Source organism: Festucalex cinctus, chromosome 16, assembly GCF_051991245.1.
Source record: "Festucalex cinctus isolate MCC-2025b chromosome 16, RoL_Fcin_1.0, whole genome shotgun sequence".
Taxonomy (NCBI): domain Eukaryota; kingdom Metazoa; phylum Chordata; class Actinopteri; order Syngnathiformes; family Syngnathidae; genus Festucalex; species Festucalex cinctus.
The window spans coordinates 5,631,114-5,648,849 of NC_135426.1; the positions used below are offsets into that span (position 1 = coordinate 5,631,114).

At 38.8% G+C, this 17,736-nt stretch overlaps 1 protein-coding gene and 1 non-coding gene across 3 annotated transcripts in view; one reads left to right on the forward strand and one right to left on the reverse strand.

The window, feature by feature from the left end:
- atp23 (ATP23 metallopeptidase and ATP synthase assembly factor homolog) overlaps positions 1-17,736 on the reverse strand; it is a 30,137-nt gene that overhangs the window by 3,263 nt on the left and 9,138 nt on the right. Inside the window, exons 7-9 of one of the 2 annotated variants that reach the window (XR_013278884.1) lie at positions 15,643-15,724; positions 15,492-15,543; positions 14,992-15,098 (exon numbers count right to left, since the gene is read on the reverse strand). Coding sequence is in view for 1 of the 2 variants with exons in the window: in XM_077498901.1 (XP_077355027.1) it covers positions 15,685-15,724 (40 nt within the window). In the remaining variant the exon portion in view is untranslated. Of the gene's footprint in view, positions 1-14,991; positions 15,099-15,356; positions 15,544-15,642; positions 15,725-17,736 lie in introns of those variants that run through there. The other variant, XM_077498901.1, reaches the window with a different exon arrangement.
- On the forward strand, positions 15,926-15,997 carry trnaq-cug (transfer RNA glutamine (anticodon CUG)). Its single transcript has one exon. It is a non-coding gene; the product is annotated as a tRNA-Gln (tRNA).

Below are 17,736 nucleotides of genomic sequence, written 5' to 3' on the forward strand. Positions count from 1 at the left end.
GTTGTGGTTCAGAATGTCAAGTTGGGATCAGCTGCTGCTCAGTGGAGAGGCATATCTATTATAGTGGCACACAGGGGTCACTATTTGCCTTGTGAGTGTTAGCAGTTTTCAATAAGGAACTGCACATTATATCAACAATTTATAATTGATTCATTGATTTTTACCATGTTTAACTCATTCACTGCCATTGACGGAAAAATACGTCAAATGATGCATTTGTTGCTGGTATGGCAATGAATGTGTTAATAAATAACTTTAACAAAAATCAAAGTGGCCCTTGCAGCTTTCTATTTTTCTGTATGTGGCCCTCAGAGGAAAAAGTTTGGACACCCCTGTTCTAAACAATACTTAACTGGGTACGATGTACTTTTGTGTTAAAGAATTAGAAGATCATGACACCATATAACTTTGTTTGGCCAATGACTCATGGCCTTGTCTGCCTCCTCCTCTCATCTGCCAACCTCCCTCTGACTTTGTGGTTTGTTGTTTCAGGCCTCTTCTTCAACTGAAAAAAAGGTGCGCTTGTGCACCAGGGGCTGGCTGTTCATACTTGCTCTTGTCGGCGCCTTTGGCTTGTATCCCTTCTCCGGTTACGATCTGAACTGCAGTCAAATTTTTGTTTGTGTCTTCTTGGTGTGTGTTTGGATTCGGACAGTTTCAATGGAAATGTGTGCAAGATGTGCTGCTGCATGTCTCATTTAGCTCCCCTCCTCATAGTTTGTTGAAGTACACCTGGCCTCGCTGGCTTCTATGCCTTTAGCCCACCGTCAAAGGAATGAAGGGGAGTTTGTTGGAAGTCTTCGCCAGCGCTTTGGGAAAGGCTGCCATTAAGGCAAGATGGTGGGGAAAGCGTACACCCTAACACCTGGGAAACATCTGTTGGCGGAGGAACACTCGAGGACCGATCCTCTTTGGGTCAACAAAGCACACATTCTTAACTTGGTGCAAAGTTTCAGGTTAGAGACCTAATGAGAGAGTGTAGAGCTTTGTGAATGTGAAATAGCGAAACTCATTTGGCCTACAATTCAGAGAAGTTAATGGCAAAATGTAGGATAGACTTCCCCAAAGGCAGATCCTTTTTAGACCTGAAGTGGGAGGTCAGTTGAGCCAATCAGACGGCTGGAGAAAGTCGTTTCCAGAAAAGGCGCCATCGCAAAAGGCACATTGAGATAGATAAGAGGAATTACACCGCAAGACTGAAAGGGCGGTTCATTGTGATGATCACAGTTAATAAAAACAAACAACTTTGTTGCAGGGCCTTGTCCAAACTGAGTTCTTAGCTCTTTTCAAAAGTCATTTATGTGGACATGGTCTTAGTTTGGAGCCTGCCAAGTTAACCTGGCCCCACAATATCCATCCATCCATCCATTTTCTTGACCGCTTATTCCTCACAAGGGTCGCGGGGGCTGCTGGCGCCTATCTCAGCTGGCTCTGGGCAGTAGGCAGGGGACACCCTGAACTGGTTGCCAACCAATCGCAGGGCACACAGAGACAAACAACCATCCACACTCACACGCACACCTAGGGACAATTCGGAGCGCCCAATTAACCTGCCATGCATGTCTTTGGAATGTGGGAGGAGACCGGAGTACCCGGAGAAGACCCACGCGGGCACGGGGAGAAGGCCCCACAATAATGTCATTCAATTGATTTTCGGCATTTATGTATTAGGAGTGTGACGATATATAGATATCGCGATAAATCGTGATACTTCGTCTCCCGATAGATTATCGATACCCCTACGCAAGTATCGCGATATTTGTAGTTAATATACAACCACTATAACGGCTCCATGGTTCATTACTTATTGAGCAATTTCTTGGTGGGCCACTAGGGGCAGCGCCTCATAAGAGTGGCAAGGAAATGTACGGAAGTCTTCAGTCGAAGAAGACTCAGCTTACTGACTGACTCAGTTTTGCACACGTTTCTATGAAAAATGTGTATTATAACTTCAATTTCAACATTTTTAAACCTATTTTATATTTCGACTTTTTGAAGCATGCAATTTCTGAGGAATATTAATACTAATTTAATTGGATTTAATATTTAAGTACTTTTATTCATTTATTGACTTTTGCAATGTTACACAAAAAAATGTGTCAATTTATAAAATGAAACTATCGTCTATGTAACTTACATGTTGTATGACAATCATGTTTAAAAAAAAAAGACACAAATTTGTTCACAGAAAGTGGTCTCTGTTAAGAAGACATTTGTATTTGTTTAAAAAAATAATACAAAAAAAGTACTCAGTGTGAAGAAGACACCATTTTTAATTTTGTTTCAGTGATGATCCAAAAAGAAACGATTTTCTCATTGAGAAAACATCAACTTGTCATGAGTAGTTTTATCGTAGATTATCGTGGATTTATGACCTGACCAATATATTGATAATCGCGGTATCATCATATAATGAGATGTTATCGTACACTTTGTATGACATCGTGAGGTACCCAGAGGTTCCCAACCCTATTACGTATACTGCCACACTCTTTCATACAATGCATGGCTGCCTTTACGTTCGCTGTTTGCGCACAACAAACTGTGCATGTTACAATTAGGAGGAAGTTGTTAAACACTCTCCATAATGGTTTGTTTACTCATTTAGGAAACTGCTGCAAAACAAAAAGTTGAGAGTGCAGCGATTCTCCGTCCACCCAAGAAGTGGGGCGGGGCAAAGAAAAACACACAAGGGAGATTACACAATAGTTTCCTCCTCTTTTGATTATGCATCTAGCGAAACGAGACAGGAAGTTGACCAAATGACTGATGGGAGTCTCGGTCACAGATCAGCGACCAATCTTCATGTTTCACAGCGTCCAGTCTGGACCTGAGGCGAACCCGCCCGCCCCAGCCAGGACATGAATGTAGCAAGCATGCTCTCATGGCCAGACGCTGATTTTTTATTTTTTTTTGCAGCTAATTTGTCTTGATTATTGCCAGATGTGGTGACACACAGACAGATGTTTATGATATCAAATAGCTACAGGCGGCTTGCAGAAAAGATTATTTCTCAGTTCTGACGGTCAGGAAATCTGCCGGGGCGACCTGTGTGTTTCTGACTTTTACGATCTCTCGGCTTGTTGCAACATTTGCCAACGCTTTCTTGGTTCCTGAAATGCATATTTTTGAAAAACGAGGTGGCCCCGAGCTTGCCGGAATGCGAGGTCACGCACATTTGGAGTCGGAAAACCCATGACATGATAAATCAGTGAAAATTTGTGTTAAAATTTGGATTTTGCCCTCCAAAGCGACAAAGCATTTGAACTATTTGGAGGTTATATCGTCGACCACGTGAGATGACAGGAATAGCCTACACTTTGGTTACAAACACCAGCTGACTTTAGGTTGAGTTTGGAGGTTCCAAGCCACACGAGTCCCACGGTCATATAATATGTTCACGCAAGTTGTCATCGGAGTACAGGCTCCAAGAAAACCCCCAGTGGACCATCTCTTCTTTTTTTTCACCCATGCACTGCTCTTCGTATGATTAAAAGCTCATACAAGGACTTTACATCTTGCAGATGTTGCCGTAAATCAGCAGTTGGCCCCGCCTCTGTAACTGGCTGCCTGACAAATGCTCCACAATTATTCCAACCCAAAAAAAAGGGGGGGGCAGCTTGTAACTCTGAGAACTATTGTAAAGTCTCCGTCGTGTCAGCACAGGTGGAAAACTGGGGACCCGTCAAAGTAGATAAGGGGAGAGGGGGGGAGAAAATAACTTTGGCTTTTCCAATAATGTCTGAAACTCTGCTGTGTGAGGGTGGGGGGGATCTGCGGCTCTCCAACTGTGACTAATTCCACACAAATGAGGAGCTAAATCACTTGGGCTGCCTGTGAGTCTGGATGGTGGCAAATCTCCCATGCCAAAAACAACAACAAAGAGGGTACAAAAAAAAAAAAAACAATGGCTGAGAATGAGTCCATCCTGTGAATCCAAATCTCAAGCACTTTCAAAACTCCAGCAAGCCTACATCCTGCTCTTTTAAATGGCGGCGGTTAGTGGAACCAAATACGGGAATAAGAATCCGCAAATGCAGGCGGGGGGTGGGGAGATTGTAATTAACTGCATGTCAAAAACAATAACAACACATCGGACAAATAGTGAAAAGAAATTCGGGCAATGAATCCAACCGCGCTACTCACAATGTCAAGCAAGACGCATGGGAACGGAAATTGCTGAGTGGATGACAGACGGGACCAGACCGACTAATGAGACAAATCGGTTAACTAGTGGACATGTGTAATTAATATCAACTTAGGGATAATTGACTCATTGAGCCATTTTCAGTAGTAAAAAGTGAATATTTTGTCGATAATTAATGTGGTAACTTCATTATTTTTCATGTACAATGAATATCTTTAAAAAGTGATTTTTGTATTTGTTGTCGACTAAAGGTGACATCACCTGTGCTGAGGAAGTAGGTAACGACCAATCATGGCTCTGTTTACTGACCAAACCATGATTGGCCGTGACCTACTTTCTCAGCACACGTGATGTCATCACCAGTCGGCAGCAAGTCGAAAATTTACTTTTTTCATTGTACATGAAAAATAATGACATTATCAAATTCATTCTGGACAAAATATTAACTTGTCACTGCTGAAAATTGTTCAATGAGTCAAGAAGTATCCCTTTAAAACGTATTTCTACATGCATGCATTTGTTTAAACCACATCCAGTATGCAAACAATTTGTTTCTTGCCCTGCCATCCCGACATCTGGATTTTGGCCTGTTTTACTGCCGCTTCCCCATCATAGAAATATAATCTTAATCAGAAAACCTCAATCGCTGAAGTAGTTAGGATAAGATTGTTTGATTGTATTTAAGTTTTGTCTAATTTAAAAAAAATGTTTGTAGGCTATTATTTATTTGTTTGCTTGCTGTTGTGTATGATATCATGAAATGCGATAGCTGGTTAAGACCCTTTTTTGCTGAATATATATATATATATATATATATATATATATATATATATATATATATATATATATATATATATATATATATATATATATATATATATATATATATATATAAAATCCATATATATCGGATGATTCATGATTAAAGTCCCCACCAGCTTTGAACAATGTCATTTCTCATAACATGATAAGTTAGCATGCTAGCCTGGTGTGAGGCCTTGAAGTGATGAGATGGGGGGATTTATGAGCAGGACACTGGCAACAAAAACACCCGAGGCCCCGCAGCTTGCCTGCACCTGGTGCTACAATTTGCTCGTCTTTCTTTCCCTCTTACTGCTCGACGTTGGAGCTTTTTCTTGACTTTCTTTCAAATATCGGAGATTGCTACTTATGCAATGCAGTCATATTTTAAATGCCAAACCAACAAAGCACTTAGCTTTCCAGATGTTGCCCTTCCTAAATAGAAATTCCTTCAAAGATCAGCGATGCCAAAATATGAACAGCATGCATGTGTTCCATAACCAAATGAACCCTTGTGGAAACTCTTGCAGACCACTTTGCAGTACTTGTTACATAAAATACATTTCAAACTTCAAACTTGTGCAATGCAACTAAAATATGTTTGGGCTCTCCAAACAAACTGCAAAATCATTGAGTTAATTATGTGCTTGAGTGGTGTTGACCCTTTTTTTTCTTCTCTCTCTTGCTCTATTTCTGTCTTCTGTCTTTTTTTTTTTTTTTTAACAAGCCACAAGAAGAGACAAATGGGCGTGAAGGTGACCTTGCAGGTTTGCTTTGCACTCCAGGTGCTTTCTTTCTGCTCACCCTGTCAACACAATCTTACGCTTCAAACTCGTCGTATTCCTCGTGTGTATGGAAAGAGGGTTGTGACAAAAGTGGCTGCTTTTTTTTCCCTTTTGCGAGCCATTCAATTATTTCCTTCATATCTTTGAGCTCGACGACAAATACAAAGAGACAAATTTGGACCCTACATACTTGTGACTGCATCTGAATTGTAACATGTCTACATAAAAGACAGGCAGTGGTATACAAACCTGCATTGTTAGTTAATTAGTGCATTTTCATTTGAATTTGGCATATTTTGGCCACCTATGTTTAAGACTAGAGATGTTCGATACCACTTTTTTTCAGACCGATACTCAGACCCTCAGTACTCACCGATACCAACTGCCGATACCAGTAGCATACCATTTTGACAAATAAAAAAAAATCACTAAAAGATATTTTTAAACAAATATATTTCCTTTAATTTTGACAAAAAAACATCAAAGTCACTCTTCAACAGTCTTAGCGCTCAAAATAAAACACTAAAATGCTCTTTTAGTTTAAGATTCACAATTTTGAAGTATTTCCAAACCGGTGAAATTTTGGTGAAAAACTGCTGCAAGCTAGCGCCAGTTACAGGCAAGGAGGACTCACTTAACGTCTTCCCCCTCTGCCATCGGTCGCTTGTACTCGTCTGTATCACGAGTACTCGAGTACTTTCAAAAAGGCTGGTATCGGCCCGATACCAATACCTGGTATCGGTACTCGCCCATCCCTATTTAAGACCCGTGCTATTGGCCAGATGAATGGGAACGTTCACACACATCGAGTCGCAATGTGTGTGTGCGTTATCAAGTAAGTGCCTCAAATATGAAGTGTTTGTGATTTTAGGTCGGTTGATGTTACCTGTACAATTTGAACTGTACGTAAAATTGTGACCTCAGCTAATTAGAATTCTATAGACGAGACATTTAAATTAAAATGACTGGCCAAGCCTATTTCGCTGTCACTGCTGTTATGTATAAACACAATATTGTGCTCACCCCCAAATGAGTTTTTTTTTTTTTTTTGTTTGTTTGTTTGTTTGTTTGTTTGTTTTTTTACAATATTGAGATTCTTTATACAGTATCCTGAGCTTTTTTTTTTTTTTTTATACCATCAATCAACCTCCCCACAATATTGATAATTATCATTTTGTGAGGTTCATATCATGAAAATATCGTATTGTGGCATTTGGATATTGTTACATCCCTAGTTATGACATTCAACACAAGTTTGTGGTGATTGGTTAAGTCTGAACACAGTCACATACAATTTATAAGAAGGCGTGCAACCACATAAATTCATGTAGTTCATTTCAACGTCCATTCTCAAAAGGTTTTAAACAATATTTCAGTTGAGTTGTACTGTTCTAGGTCACATTAACGGTGGAAAAAGCTTTGAAATAATACATTTTGGTCACAAAATCACAATATATATATATATATATATATATATATATATATATATATATATATATATACAGCTATTGTATGTCTTTAAATTGAGTTGTTATAAGCAAGAAAAATATCATATACAGGTAAGTCCACACCTTGTATTCATGTACACACTTGTCAGTTGTTTATAGACGCCAGTCTCAATAAAGCTGTCGACCCCCTCAATCATCAGTCCCCACCTGACCTATGACTCCTCATAGAGTCAACATTTGTATAGTGGGTTGTGCACTGGAATCGAGTGTGTGCTTGACCCCCAAGACATGCAATTCAACTCCAATTGGCAAGCAAACTGTGGCTGTTTGCGCTGGTCACAATACACTAAAACGGCCTTTGATGACGATGATGATTTGACGTCTATGTATAGAATTCAAATCAAAGCGGCTCAATCTCTTGTATTTACTTGAGCCCCTCGCAGATCTTCCGTCACCCGGCAAACGGGTCTTATCAAAAGCGATTGTAGGCGATGCAGTTCGTGGGAATGATGGGAAAAGCCTAATGTTGACAAAGCGCAAACAAACACAAAAGCTTTTTTCGTTTTAGGTCAAGTCGCCTGTCGACAGCTCAAACAAATGAAAACAGAAGAAGGAATGGGGAGAAAAACCAACATGACATGGTGCTAATCAAGCCTCCTTCTTTAAAAAAAAAAAAAATAAAAATAAAAAAAAAAATAAAAAAAAATAAAAAAAAGAGCCTTTTGTTGCTGCCTCCAGGAGCTCTTTGTCAAAGCTCATATCTGATAACAGGTGTGAGTGTTTTCATAAGTGAACCTCTTTGCTTCCATCTTCATCGACAGTATGTTGCTTCAACTTCAACTTCTCCACTTCAAAACATACTTAGCTCTCCCAATATAACCAACATTCACTGTATTGGAACAAATGTGTGCAAATGTATTGCATATGAGTTGAATTTAAAAACAAAGATTAAATGCATGTACTCATTCACTCGCCGCCATTTTGACTGAAGCAACCCCCTTCGCTCGCAGCTGTTTTACTGGATTTTGACTGATTTTGCAAAGCCCACAGAGTATTGTGTTCTATTGCCATTTAAAACATAAAACCTACCAAAAAAAAAAAGATTAAAGTCAATTTTGCGGCAATTAGCATTAGGTTATAGCTAAATGTCATCATTATTCATAAATATGTTTAGAACAGTGGGGAAAAGAGCTTTTTGTAACATGGCCCTGGTTGATCTCTTATACCCTGCTGCCACCTGCTGGCCGTTTTTGTAATAACTACCATTGCTTCAAGCATTCTCTTCAGTTCAGAGGTATGCTCTAGCATTAAAAAAAAAAAAAAAAAAAAAAAACTCATAAAACCATATAAATACATCTTTAGGACCATGGTAATATTTAAAATAGAATGTATTTATACGTTTTTTAGACAATTCTGGATCATTCAGATCGATTCTAGATGGCGGAAATTACACACTGATGTGATGCCGTTTTTCACAATAACCGTGAAATAAATTGATGATGCCATTTGCATGTCGGTTAGCTGCCGAGTAATCTTGTCCTGTCTCATCCAGTTTCAAGACATCGGCTACAGGTAGTTCAGTTAAAGTGTTAAGATTCTAAACCAGGGGTCTCCAAGTTCGGTCCTTGAGAGCCCCTATCCAGCCTGTTTTCCATGTCTCCGTCCTTCAGCACAGCTGAATCAAATTATCAGCTAATCGGCAAGCTTTGTAGAAGCCTGATAACGATCCCGATCATAAATCAGGTGTGTTAGTGGAGAGAAACATGGAAAACAGGCTGGATAGGGGCTCTCGAGGACCGAACTTGGAGACGCCTGTTCTGAACTGTATTTGAAAACTACAAAAACATTTGGAAAAAGTCCATGAAAAAAAAAAAAAAAAAAGACATTTATTAGACTTTGCTATTTGAGTTGCTTCAAGCAATAAAATAGCAAAGACATGAATGATGTCATCAGAGCAGAAAAAAAATGGCTGTTTGAGAAGCAAATATATCAGTCGAGCACCCATGAAAGAAACTGCTGAGAATACAAAAGTAATCCGTCACAGATTTTGCATATCTTGTGTGTGTTTGAGGGCCCACCCAGAAGAGCAATGCCAGCCATTTTCTTATTTCTGCTTCTTACTATTGCGTTGAGAAAGAAAGTACCACATGCTCCACATGAGAAAAATGGAACCAACTTCATGAAGAAGAAGAAAAAAAAAAGTTTTCCACACAGGGTGCCAGCAGCCGCCTTGTGGTGGCTCCGTCGGCGTCTCGTGTCATGTCTCGGGAGCGTTTGTAAAACGTAAACAAGCGCTCCCTCCTAAATGGTGCGCTCCTTTTGTAGACATTTGCACGCTCCGATGTTTGTTCAAATTCAATAAATAGCCTTTTGAAGCAACGCACCATTTTTCTGCCTCGGAGCGTCGTCATATATTTTACGGCAACATGTGTGCCACGCTCGGAGGGGAGAATACAAGCGATTTATGCTTCTCATCTGGTATGTGTACGCGGGCTTTTGAAGGAGACTCTGGGTTTCAAAGGCTTTTTGAATGAGCACGAGGAGCAAATGGAGAATACTTGAAGCTTGAAGGTACAGATGGGAAGGAGAAGGAAGGAGGAGGAGGAGGAGGAGGAGGCCTGCCGAGACTGCGTCTATCCCGGCCTGAATTACTATCATTATTGTAATGACTCGGTAATGTTTTCTTTCCTGGCCTAGTAATTGTTAGCAAGCCTGCCGTTCACTCGTGCAGGTGGACAAATTGCTGTCGAGGATTACTTTCCATGATGGGTTGGGAAATATAATCATTGACATCGCTGAGGTGGAAAACAAACAAGACTTAAATTTTCATTCAAAATTGGGAATAAAAATCCATATTCCTTTGACCAAAATATTGAAAAATAATTCAAAACGTACAAGATGTTCAGCGCCATTTTGGCGAAAATAGAGCCACGCCTACTAGTGAATTGCCTGTCACGGCCGCAATCAAGTGGGCTTGAACTCTTAAATTGAAACGTGTTCTCTAATTGCATGGGAGAAATGAAATGATTAAAAAAATAATAATAATCTTCATATAGGCTATGTACAGTGACGTCAACAAAAACAAACCAAGTGGATGTCCACTAGGGGTAGGAACCTCTGGGTACCTCACAATACGATACGACACGATATACTGTACAAGCCTCACGATAACGATTATCTCACGACCTGTCAATACCGCGCTTTTCGATATATTGGTCAGGTAAATAAATCCACGATAATCTACAATAAAACTACTTAAGCCATAAACTGATGTTTTTTCAATGAGAAAATTGTTTCTTTTTGTACCATCACTGAAACACAATATTAATACTGGTGCACTTTAGTGTATTATTTTTATTTTTTTTTGTAAACAAAAACAAATGTCTTCTTTACAGAGACAACTTTCTGTCAACAAATGTATGTCTTTCTTAACCACTATTGTCATGCAACATGTCAGTCAGTTACTTGTTATAATTTGAGTTATTTGAATATCAAAAAAATATCAAAATATACCATATATCAAAAAAACAAAAAACAAAAAAAAGATTTTTTTCCAATTTTCCCTCTACAAATACTAAAAGACAAAGCACTATAAAACTGTAAAATGTTCCGCCTGTAACTCATATTGCTAATGTTGTTAAGCGTTAGGGATGAAAGACGACGTTATTATATTCAATTTTATAAAACGGCCAATTCATCAGGTATTGGAATTATATTCTGCCAAAATATCAGAATCAGTCTCAAAAAATCCGTATCTATCATACTGACAAATGCCTCTTATAATTTGCACCTTTCATGTGACTACACGTATTATTTGACATCACGTAGGATTAAAATGGGAATACTCGTTATTTTCCATGTGACGTATGAACAAAGAATGACAAAGAATTCCTTATTTTGCCTTTCCAGCTAATAAATGAGATATGGGTGAATGGACACCTTTTGAAAACCTTCAAATAAATAACCCGCATGAAGCTACCACCCACCAGCACCTGTGGCAAACTGTCCATGACTCTTAAAAGCATCCAGATGTTCCTTCCTTTATGTAAGTCTCCACATGCCGTGCGAGATGACATGACAGGACCCGTACAATGAATGCAAATGAGCCTGCTGAAGGTTATTAGGGTGCAAGCGTGGATTTATGCAACGTAAGCTGATACACGGGCCGGAATTGGCGGACAAAAAAGTGGAAGCAAAACATCCTGGCTGCTGCTTAACGCAACCTCTCATCACCTCCTTTCATACATTTCCCACAATGCCTTTCAAAAGGGAAAACGCCCGGACTTGTTGCTCTCAACAGTTTTCGAGGGAGGAGAAGGAAAAAAAATGGCAACCGCCCCACAAGACACAACCATTCCGTCAGATTTATGGCTACAGCTGCTCACTAAGGACTCATGAAGAAACTTTTTTTTTTTTTTTCCTAACAGGGAAAAACTGTGGACATATATATATATATATATTAGGGGTGTCAAAATTAGTGCATTAATTTTGAGTTAGTTCCTTTAACGCCACAATTTTTTTTTGATGACCACTCCTTACTTGGAAAGCGTGTAATGTAATTCCAGCAACGCATCAGATAACGTCAGGTCAAAAAATTTAGCACTGATAAATTTAATAATAATGTATATATTTGTGGAGACTGGGATCAAGTTGCATTTTACAATTTAAAAAAAAAAGTGTTTTATGTTAAATATTAGACAGCTCTTAATATGAAAAGAAAAATGCACTGAGCTGTCACTGATGTCTTACAAATGTAGTTCTGCCATCTAGTGGCAGGAAAATGACCTCAGCACAAACCAATATCTCACTTTTTTTTTTTTACTGTACACAGATATCTTTTTAATTTTAACTACATTTCATGATTTATGAAATTTCTGTATTAATGATTAAAAGATGAAGCCATATTTCTTATTTGTGTTAACCAGAATATGAAAACTTTAGAACAGATATAAAATGTGTGATTAATCGTGAGTTAACCATTGAAGTCATGCGATTGATGACAATTAAAAATTTTAAATCCCCTGACACACCTAACATATATATATATATATATATATATATATATATATATATATATATATATATATATATATATATATATTAGTGCTGTCAAAGTTAAAGCGTTAACTAATTAATTAATCACAAAAATCGCATTAATCATTATATTACCACAGATTAATCACACTATTAATTTTAACCGCAGATGATCCTTTTTAGCCGACGGCGGATGGTTACGTTAAAGGTAGCTGTTGGAGTTTGAGCAATAAACATAACTACATGCATTAAAGTATGTTTACATATGCCGTAGGTCATTTTTTTCCCATTTTAAATTATGCAAATAATTAATTGATTAGAAAAAGCAGGATGAGCGTGTGCAGTGAATATACATTTTTGAAGACATCCTCATAACATTAAATATCGAAAAAATTAACACATAACAGGTGCGCTTCAAATTTAGCGGGCAAAACATGTTGGGAGGGGGGGGGGAAAGCATTTTTAAGTCAGTGATTAATCATGATTAATCAAAATTCTAAGATGTGATTAATCTGATTAAAAAAAAGTTATCGTTTGACAGCTCTAATATATATATATTCATATATATATATATATATATATTCATATATATATATATATATATAATTTTATTTTTTTACCTCCACCAGGGAGTTTCAGTTAGATGACATCACATTTTCTCACCGAATAATAAAATTCCCAGTGGTTCAAAATGTAAGATTTGTCTGTACTCTTCTGAATGTGACAGACATGAAAGTTCCAATATTGGCTGCCTCTCTCGATGCATCCCCAGGCACCATTTTCATCCCATTAACATGGCTTCCGTCCGGGGATTTGATTTATATGTCAAATGGCTTACTCAAGGGTTGATCATGTCACGGCATGTCAGTTCGTCAATACGGAGCAAAGTTATTAACCTACATTTGTCCAAAAGTCATTCCAGCAAATCTCTTCTGAAATTGGCCACCAAAAAGTACCAAAAAAAATGTAGGATTCAAGCAGCATTTGTAGATTTTTGCTAGCTTGTGAAATGATCCAGTTGACGTGAATCAAAACAACGTGACAAGAGCAGTGTGGATGATGCAGCAAAAAAAAAAAAAAACTCCACAGGCCTTCGATCTGGCCCACATATGAGGCAACGTTTGTGTCAAACTCCTCAACTTGACCGGGCCTGATGCATGCATGACAAGCACTCAATGTTGCATTGTTGAGCCAACAGTCAGACAAAAAACGTTTCAAGTCGTTCTTCCACAGATGGTGCTTGCTCAAACGTTCCCGACTGGCACGTGTGTATCAAAAGCAGAGAACTGCACATCTTTGAACGTGCTGGCAATTACCGGCATGAAAGCACTGCAACATATGCGGCGCACACACAAAACGCGCACGCCAGCCATCATACAGCCGCACACCCGATTGGAATCACCTTGGAGTGATCACATGGCAAGGCAGGAAACGACATCTTGAAAATTGTCTTCAAACCTTTAGATACAATTAAAATGATTTAGAAATCTATAGATAGACAAGTTCTGCATTTAGATGTAAAAATCAAACTTAAATGGAAAAAAAAACAATCCTAAAAGTGTTGATAACTCCATATTTTTTTTGTATATTTTAAATGTTTTAGGCAGAGATCGTAATTTAACTCCAATTGTGGTACACAGGCTCCCTCTAGTGGTGCATTAAAGAATCACTGACTGACATAATCAAACTGTGCTACAATGATGTAAATTTCTTTTTTCTTTTTTTTTTCTTTTTTATCCATTGCAGTCCATTTGTTTAAGAATTTAAGTACATTTGTATTTAATGTTTTCAAAATATTTGTTTTCCAATATGTATTCATTTGAGACATCCATTTTTTTAAGCTAACGTTAGAGTATCTTACATTAATATTTAACATTTTTTTCAGAACTCATACTTGATTTTAATCCATCATGACATTTTTTTAAAAAGCGCTTCTCAGTATTCACATGGATTTGATTCTCCCTTTGTTTTTGTTTTTTTGTTTGTTTGTTTTTTTTGTGGTGCATCGTGTGTTCCAATGGCAAGTCTTGCTGCCTATTGTCTCGCATTACAAGTTCACCAGCCTCATCGAACTCATTGAACGTGACTTACAACAACACGTTTCCATCCTCCGTCTGCCTGTGAGCAAACGTGCAATTTCCGTCACAAGTGGTTAGTTAAAAAGAAAGAAAAAGAAAAAGAAATATGTCATGCATCTTCACTAAGAGAGCGACGAAAGAACCAGATCGGGGGGCTGTTCTATTAATGCTGATACGGACAATTTGAACCCGTGGGAAAGTTTTCCACTCAAACGTCAGGAAAACTGACACTTTGGCATTTTTATGAACATATTTAGCAGACCCAAAAGCATGCAGTTCGCATTTCATAAGCAGTACATAATTAACACAACATACTTTTGTGAGGTTTGAGGTTAAGTCACATAAATGTACAAAACTAAATGTGGATTGGAAGAAGCATGAGGGCGACCTCCAGTGGTCAAAACATATATGACTCGGCTACCAATTTGATTTTGGGGGGGGGCAAATATACTTTATATGGCTCAATTTGTTCAAGGTCAGCCTGACTGCTCCATAAATCATTTCCTGTGGCCTTGGAGCCACACGAAAGGAGATCAGCCCCCCCCTCTCGGACTCTCCAAACACTGCACCACGATGCTGCCTCATCTCTCATCCGTTTTGGTTGGCGCTCAGGACAAAATCGGGCCGATTTGCTCGGACACTAATCTGGACTTGCAAACACAGGAGACGGCGCCGGGGTTCGAGCTCGAGTGACTCACCTCCGGGCGAGCTGTGGCTCCTCCCCTCGGTGGGCAGGAAGTCCCGGCGGCTGACAGTTTGGTCCACGCAAAATGGGGCACGGGCAAAGGAAAATGTCTCTGATGTCCTTGGAATTAGAGAGAAAGGTGATGTTTTCATTTTTTTTTTTCGTTCAGTCTCCAGATCACTGAGCGGCTTTTTGAGCAATATTTAGTTCATTTGGACACCTATGAAGCATGAAGAGAAGCTTTAATACATAGCCCAGCAACATTTCCAGTCTGCCGGAACTGTGTGGGCTTTCACACGGCAGCCAGACATGACATGACATGTGACATGCAATATCTGTAAGACAATTTCTATGAGCACATTATGAAAGGAGTTTACACCACTTTATTTCAGTGCAGTTGTTTTGTATCAACGACACCTACAAAAAAAATAAAAAATAAATGGTGACAAAGTGTAACCAGAGCCCGAACAGCCTGTGCATAGAACCTGGCTGTTGTGTGGATTTGAAACTCACTTCTCCTCCAGTCTTGCATTTGCCTTACGGCAATATCTCGTTTCACTGGATTCTGTAAAAAAATAAAAATAAAATGCAGAGGGGTGAGGGTGAATGTCATAACTTGTGATAATGCTCAAATTGCACAATCTTTCAAGAGGTTACTACTTACCACTGTACTTGTACCGCCAAGGTAGTCTACCACATTGTAATGTTAATGCAGTTTACATGGAGAAGGACGAGCAGAAAACACGCTGGAGGAGGAGGGGGGGGGAGAAAAGAAAAAAAAAGTAAAAGAGGCTTCATTAAATTCGGCTGAGAGACCTTTATTTATTTTCCCTCTAAATTACCAGTTTCTCATGAGCCCTAGTCTTTATGTATTCCAGTTAATTTCTAGCGGTTCTCTTGCACCTAACATCTTTATAGGAAGCGTTCTGCTCCTTATGATGTCATCTGGTTCCATGGTGTAATGGTTAGCACTCTGGACTCTGAATCCAGCGATCCGAGTTCAAATCTCGGTGGAACCTAACTTTTCTTTCTCCCCTCCTTTCACTTCCTTCCCTGGTTTAAACGTGTTTATGTTGGGTGTGCTGCGATTGGTTGGCAACCAGTCCAGGGTGTCCCCCGCCTACTGCCCACGGCCAGCTGAGATAGGCGCCAGCAGCCCCCGCGACCCTTGTGAGGAATAAGCGGTCAAGAAAATGGATGGATGGATGTTGGGTGTGACTAGTCACCTTGTAAACTTTGGCAATATTTCACCAATATAGGAATAAAAAACATTTTGTAGTCTAATAATAATAATAATAATTTAGCCCCATTGTGTCCTTGCGAATGTGCACGTCTACAGAGACTTCTTACAAAGTTAGTCGAAAAACATGCTCTTGGGGACTTATTAATGAGCAAAAAAAAAAAAAAGAAGAAGAAAAAAACTCTCGGCTCTTACCTCTGGACATTGTCCAGCAGCAGTTATTATGCTAATCACTTCGCCTCCAATTAATACCATGCATAAATTTATTAGCAAAAGAAATGAAGATGTAAATTCCAGCATACGTTCATTACATTCGTAGGAGGCACCTACTGCTTTTTCTGTGAATTGGAGGTTGACAGGTTGTCAGCCCCACAACCGCCGTCAAACTTGACAGTCACACGGCATGTCACCACCATTAACATGAAAATATTCTTTAAAACAACAACAACCGTCAGTGTTTTCCTACCCGATCGGTGGTCGTTTTATGGTGAGAATTCATCCGAAGCTCAGCTTTTTTGTGTGTAGCCAAATAATGACGCCATGTGTTTACCGCCATCTTGTGGCAATATCGTAGTACAACAAGACACGGGTGATGACTCCTTCCTGACCTGCTTTCGGGATCGCACGTAAAAATAAATAAATAAATATATATATATATATATATATATATATGATTATTGTTATTAAAGTACAAGTTATGCTATTATTAATTGATAGTCTACAAGAATATAATAAATATAACATTTGAAATATGTTCCCCAAACATCCAGGCATTTCTGATATTTCCACAATGCAACAGAATGTAAATGCTTCTTTTACACGGTGAAAATAAACGTAGTGTGTGTATTTTAGTGACAATTCCGAGTTTACATCACAAGTCAAAATGGTGGTTAACTCGGTGAAAAGAAGCTCTCTGCTAGTTGAAAAGCATTGGACTTTGGATTGTTGCAGTTTGATTTGTAAGGATTATTTTGATTTCAAAAGGTGATGAAATGTCAGTTGACGACAAAAAGAATCTGCCTGGTTTGTAGTCACGAGCAAAAGAAATACAACACGCCGTTTGTTTTCAACCTGCAAAGGAAGCATCTGCATTGCGGAAATGTCGGAAATACCAGAATGTTCAGATTGTCAATTGTTTTTGTATTGCCTGTGAACTTGCATACAAAGCAGTCAGATTGTTATAGTAGTCAAAACGACATTTAATCACGTTTTGAAATCAGAATAATCCTCACAAATCAAATTACAATTATTCAAAGTCCAATGACTGCTTTCCAAAGAGCATAGAGCGTCCTTTCACCGAGTACGACCTCCATTTTGACTGTTGTGACATAAGCTCGGAATTCTCCATACCCAGTAAATTGAATAGGTGGCTCATAATGACCTGTTTTTATTCATTTTTCATCACTATACATAGTTGTTAGTTGTATAATTTTAATCCAGGACTGTTGAAATACCGTTAATGAAATCTTTATCCTGTGTATCACTGCTACCAGTCTGTTTACTGAAGCACGTGTAACT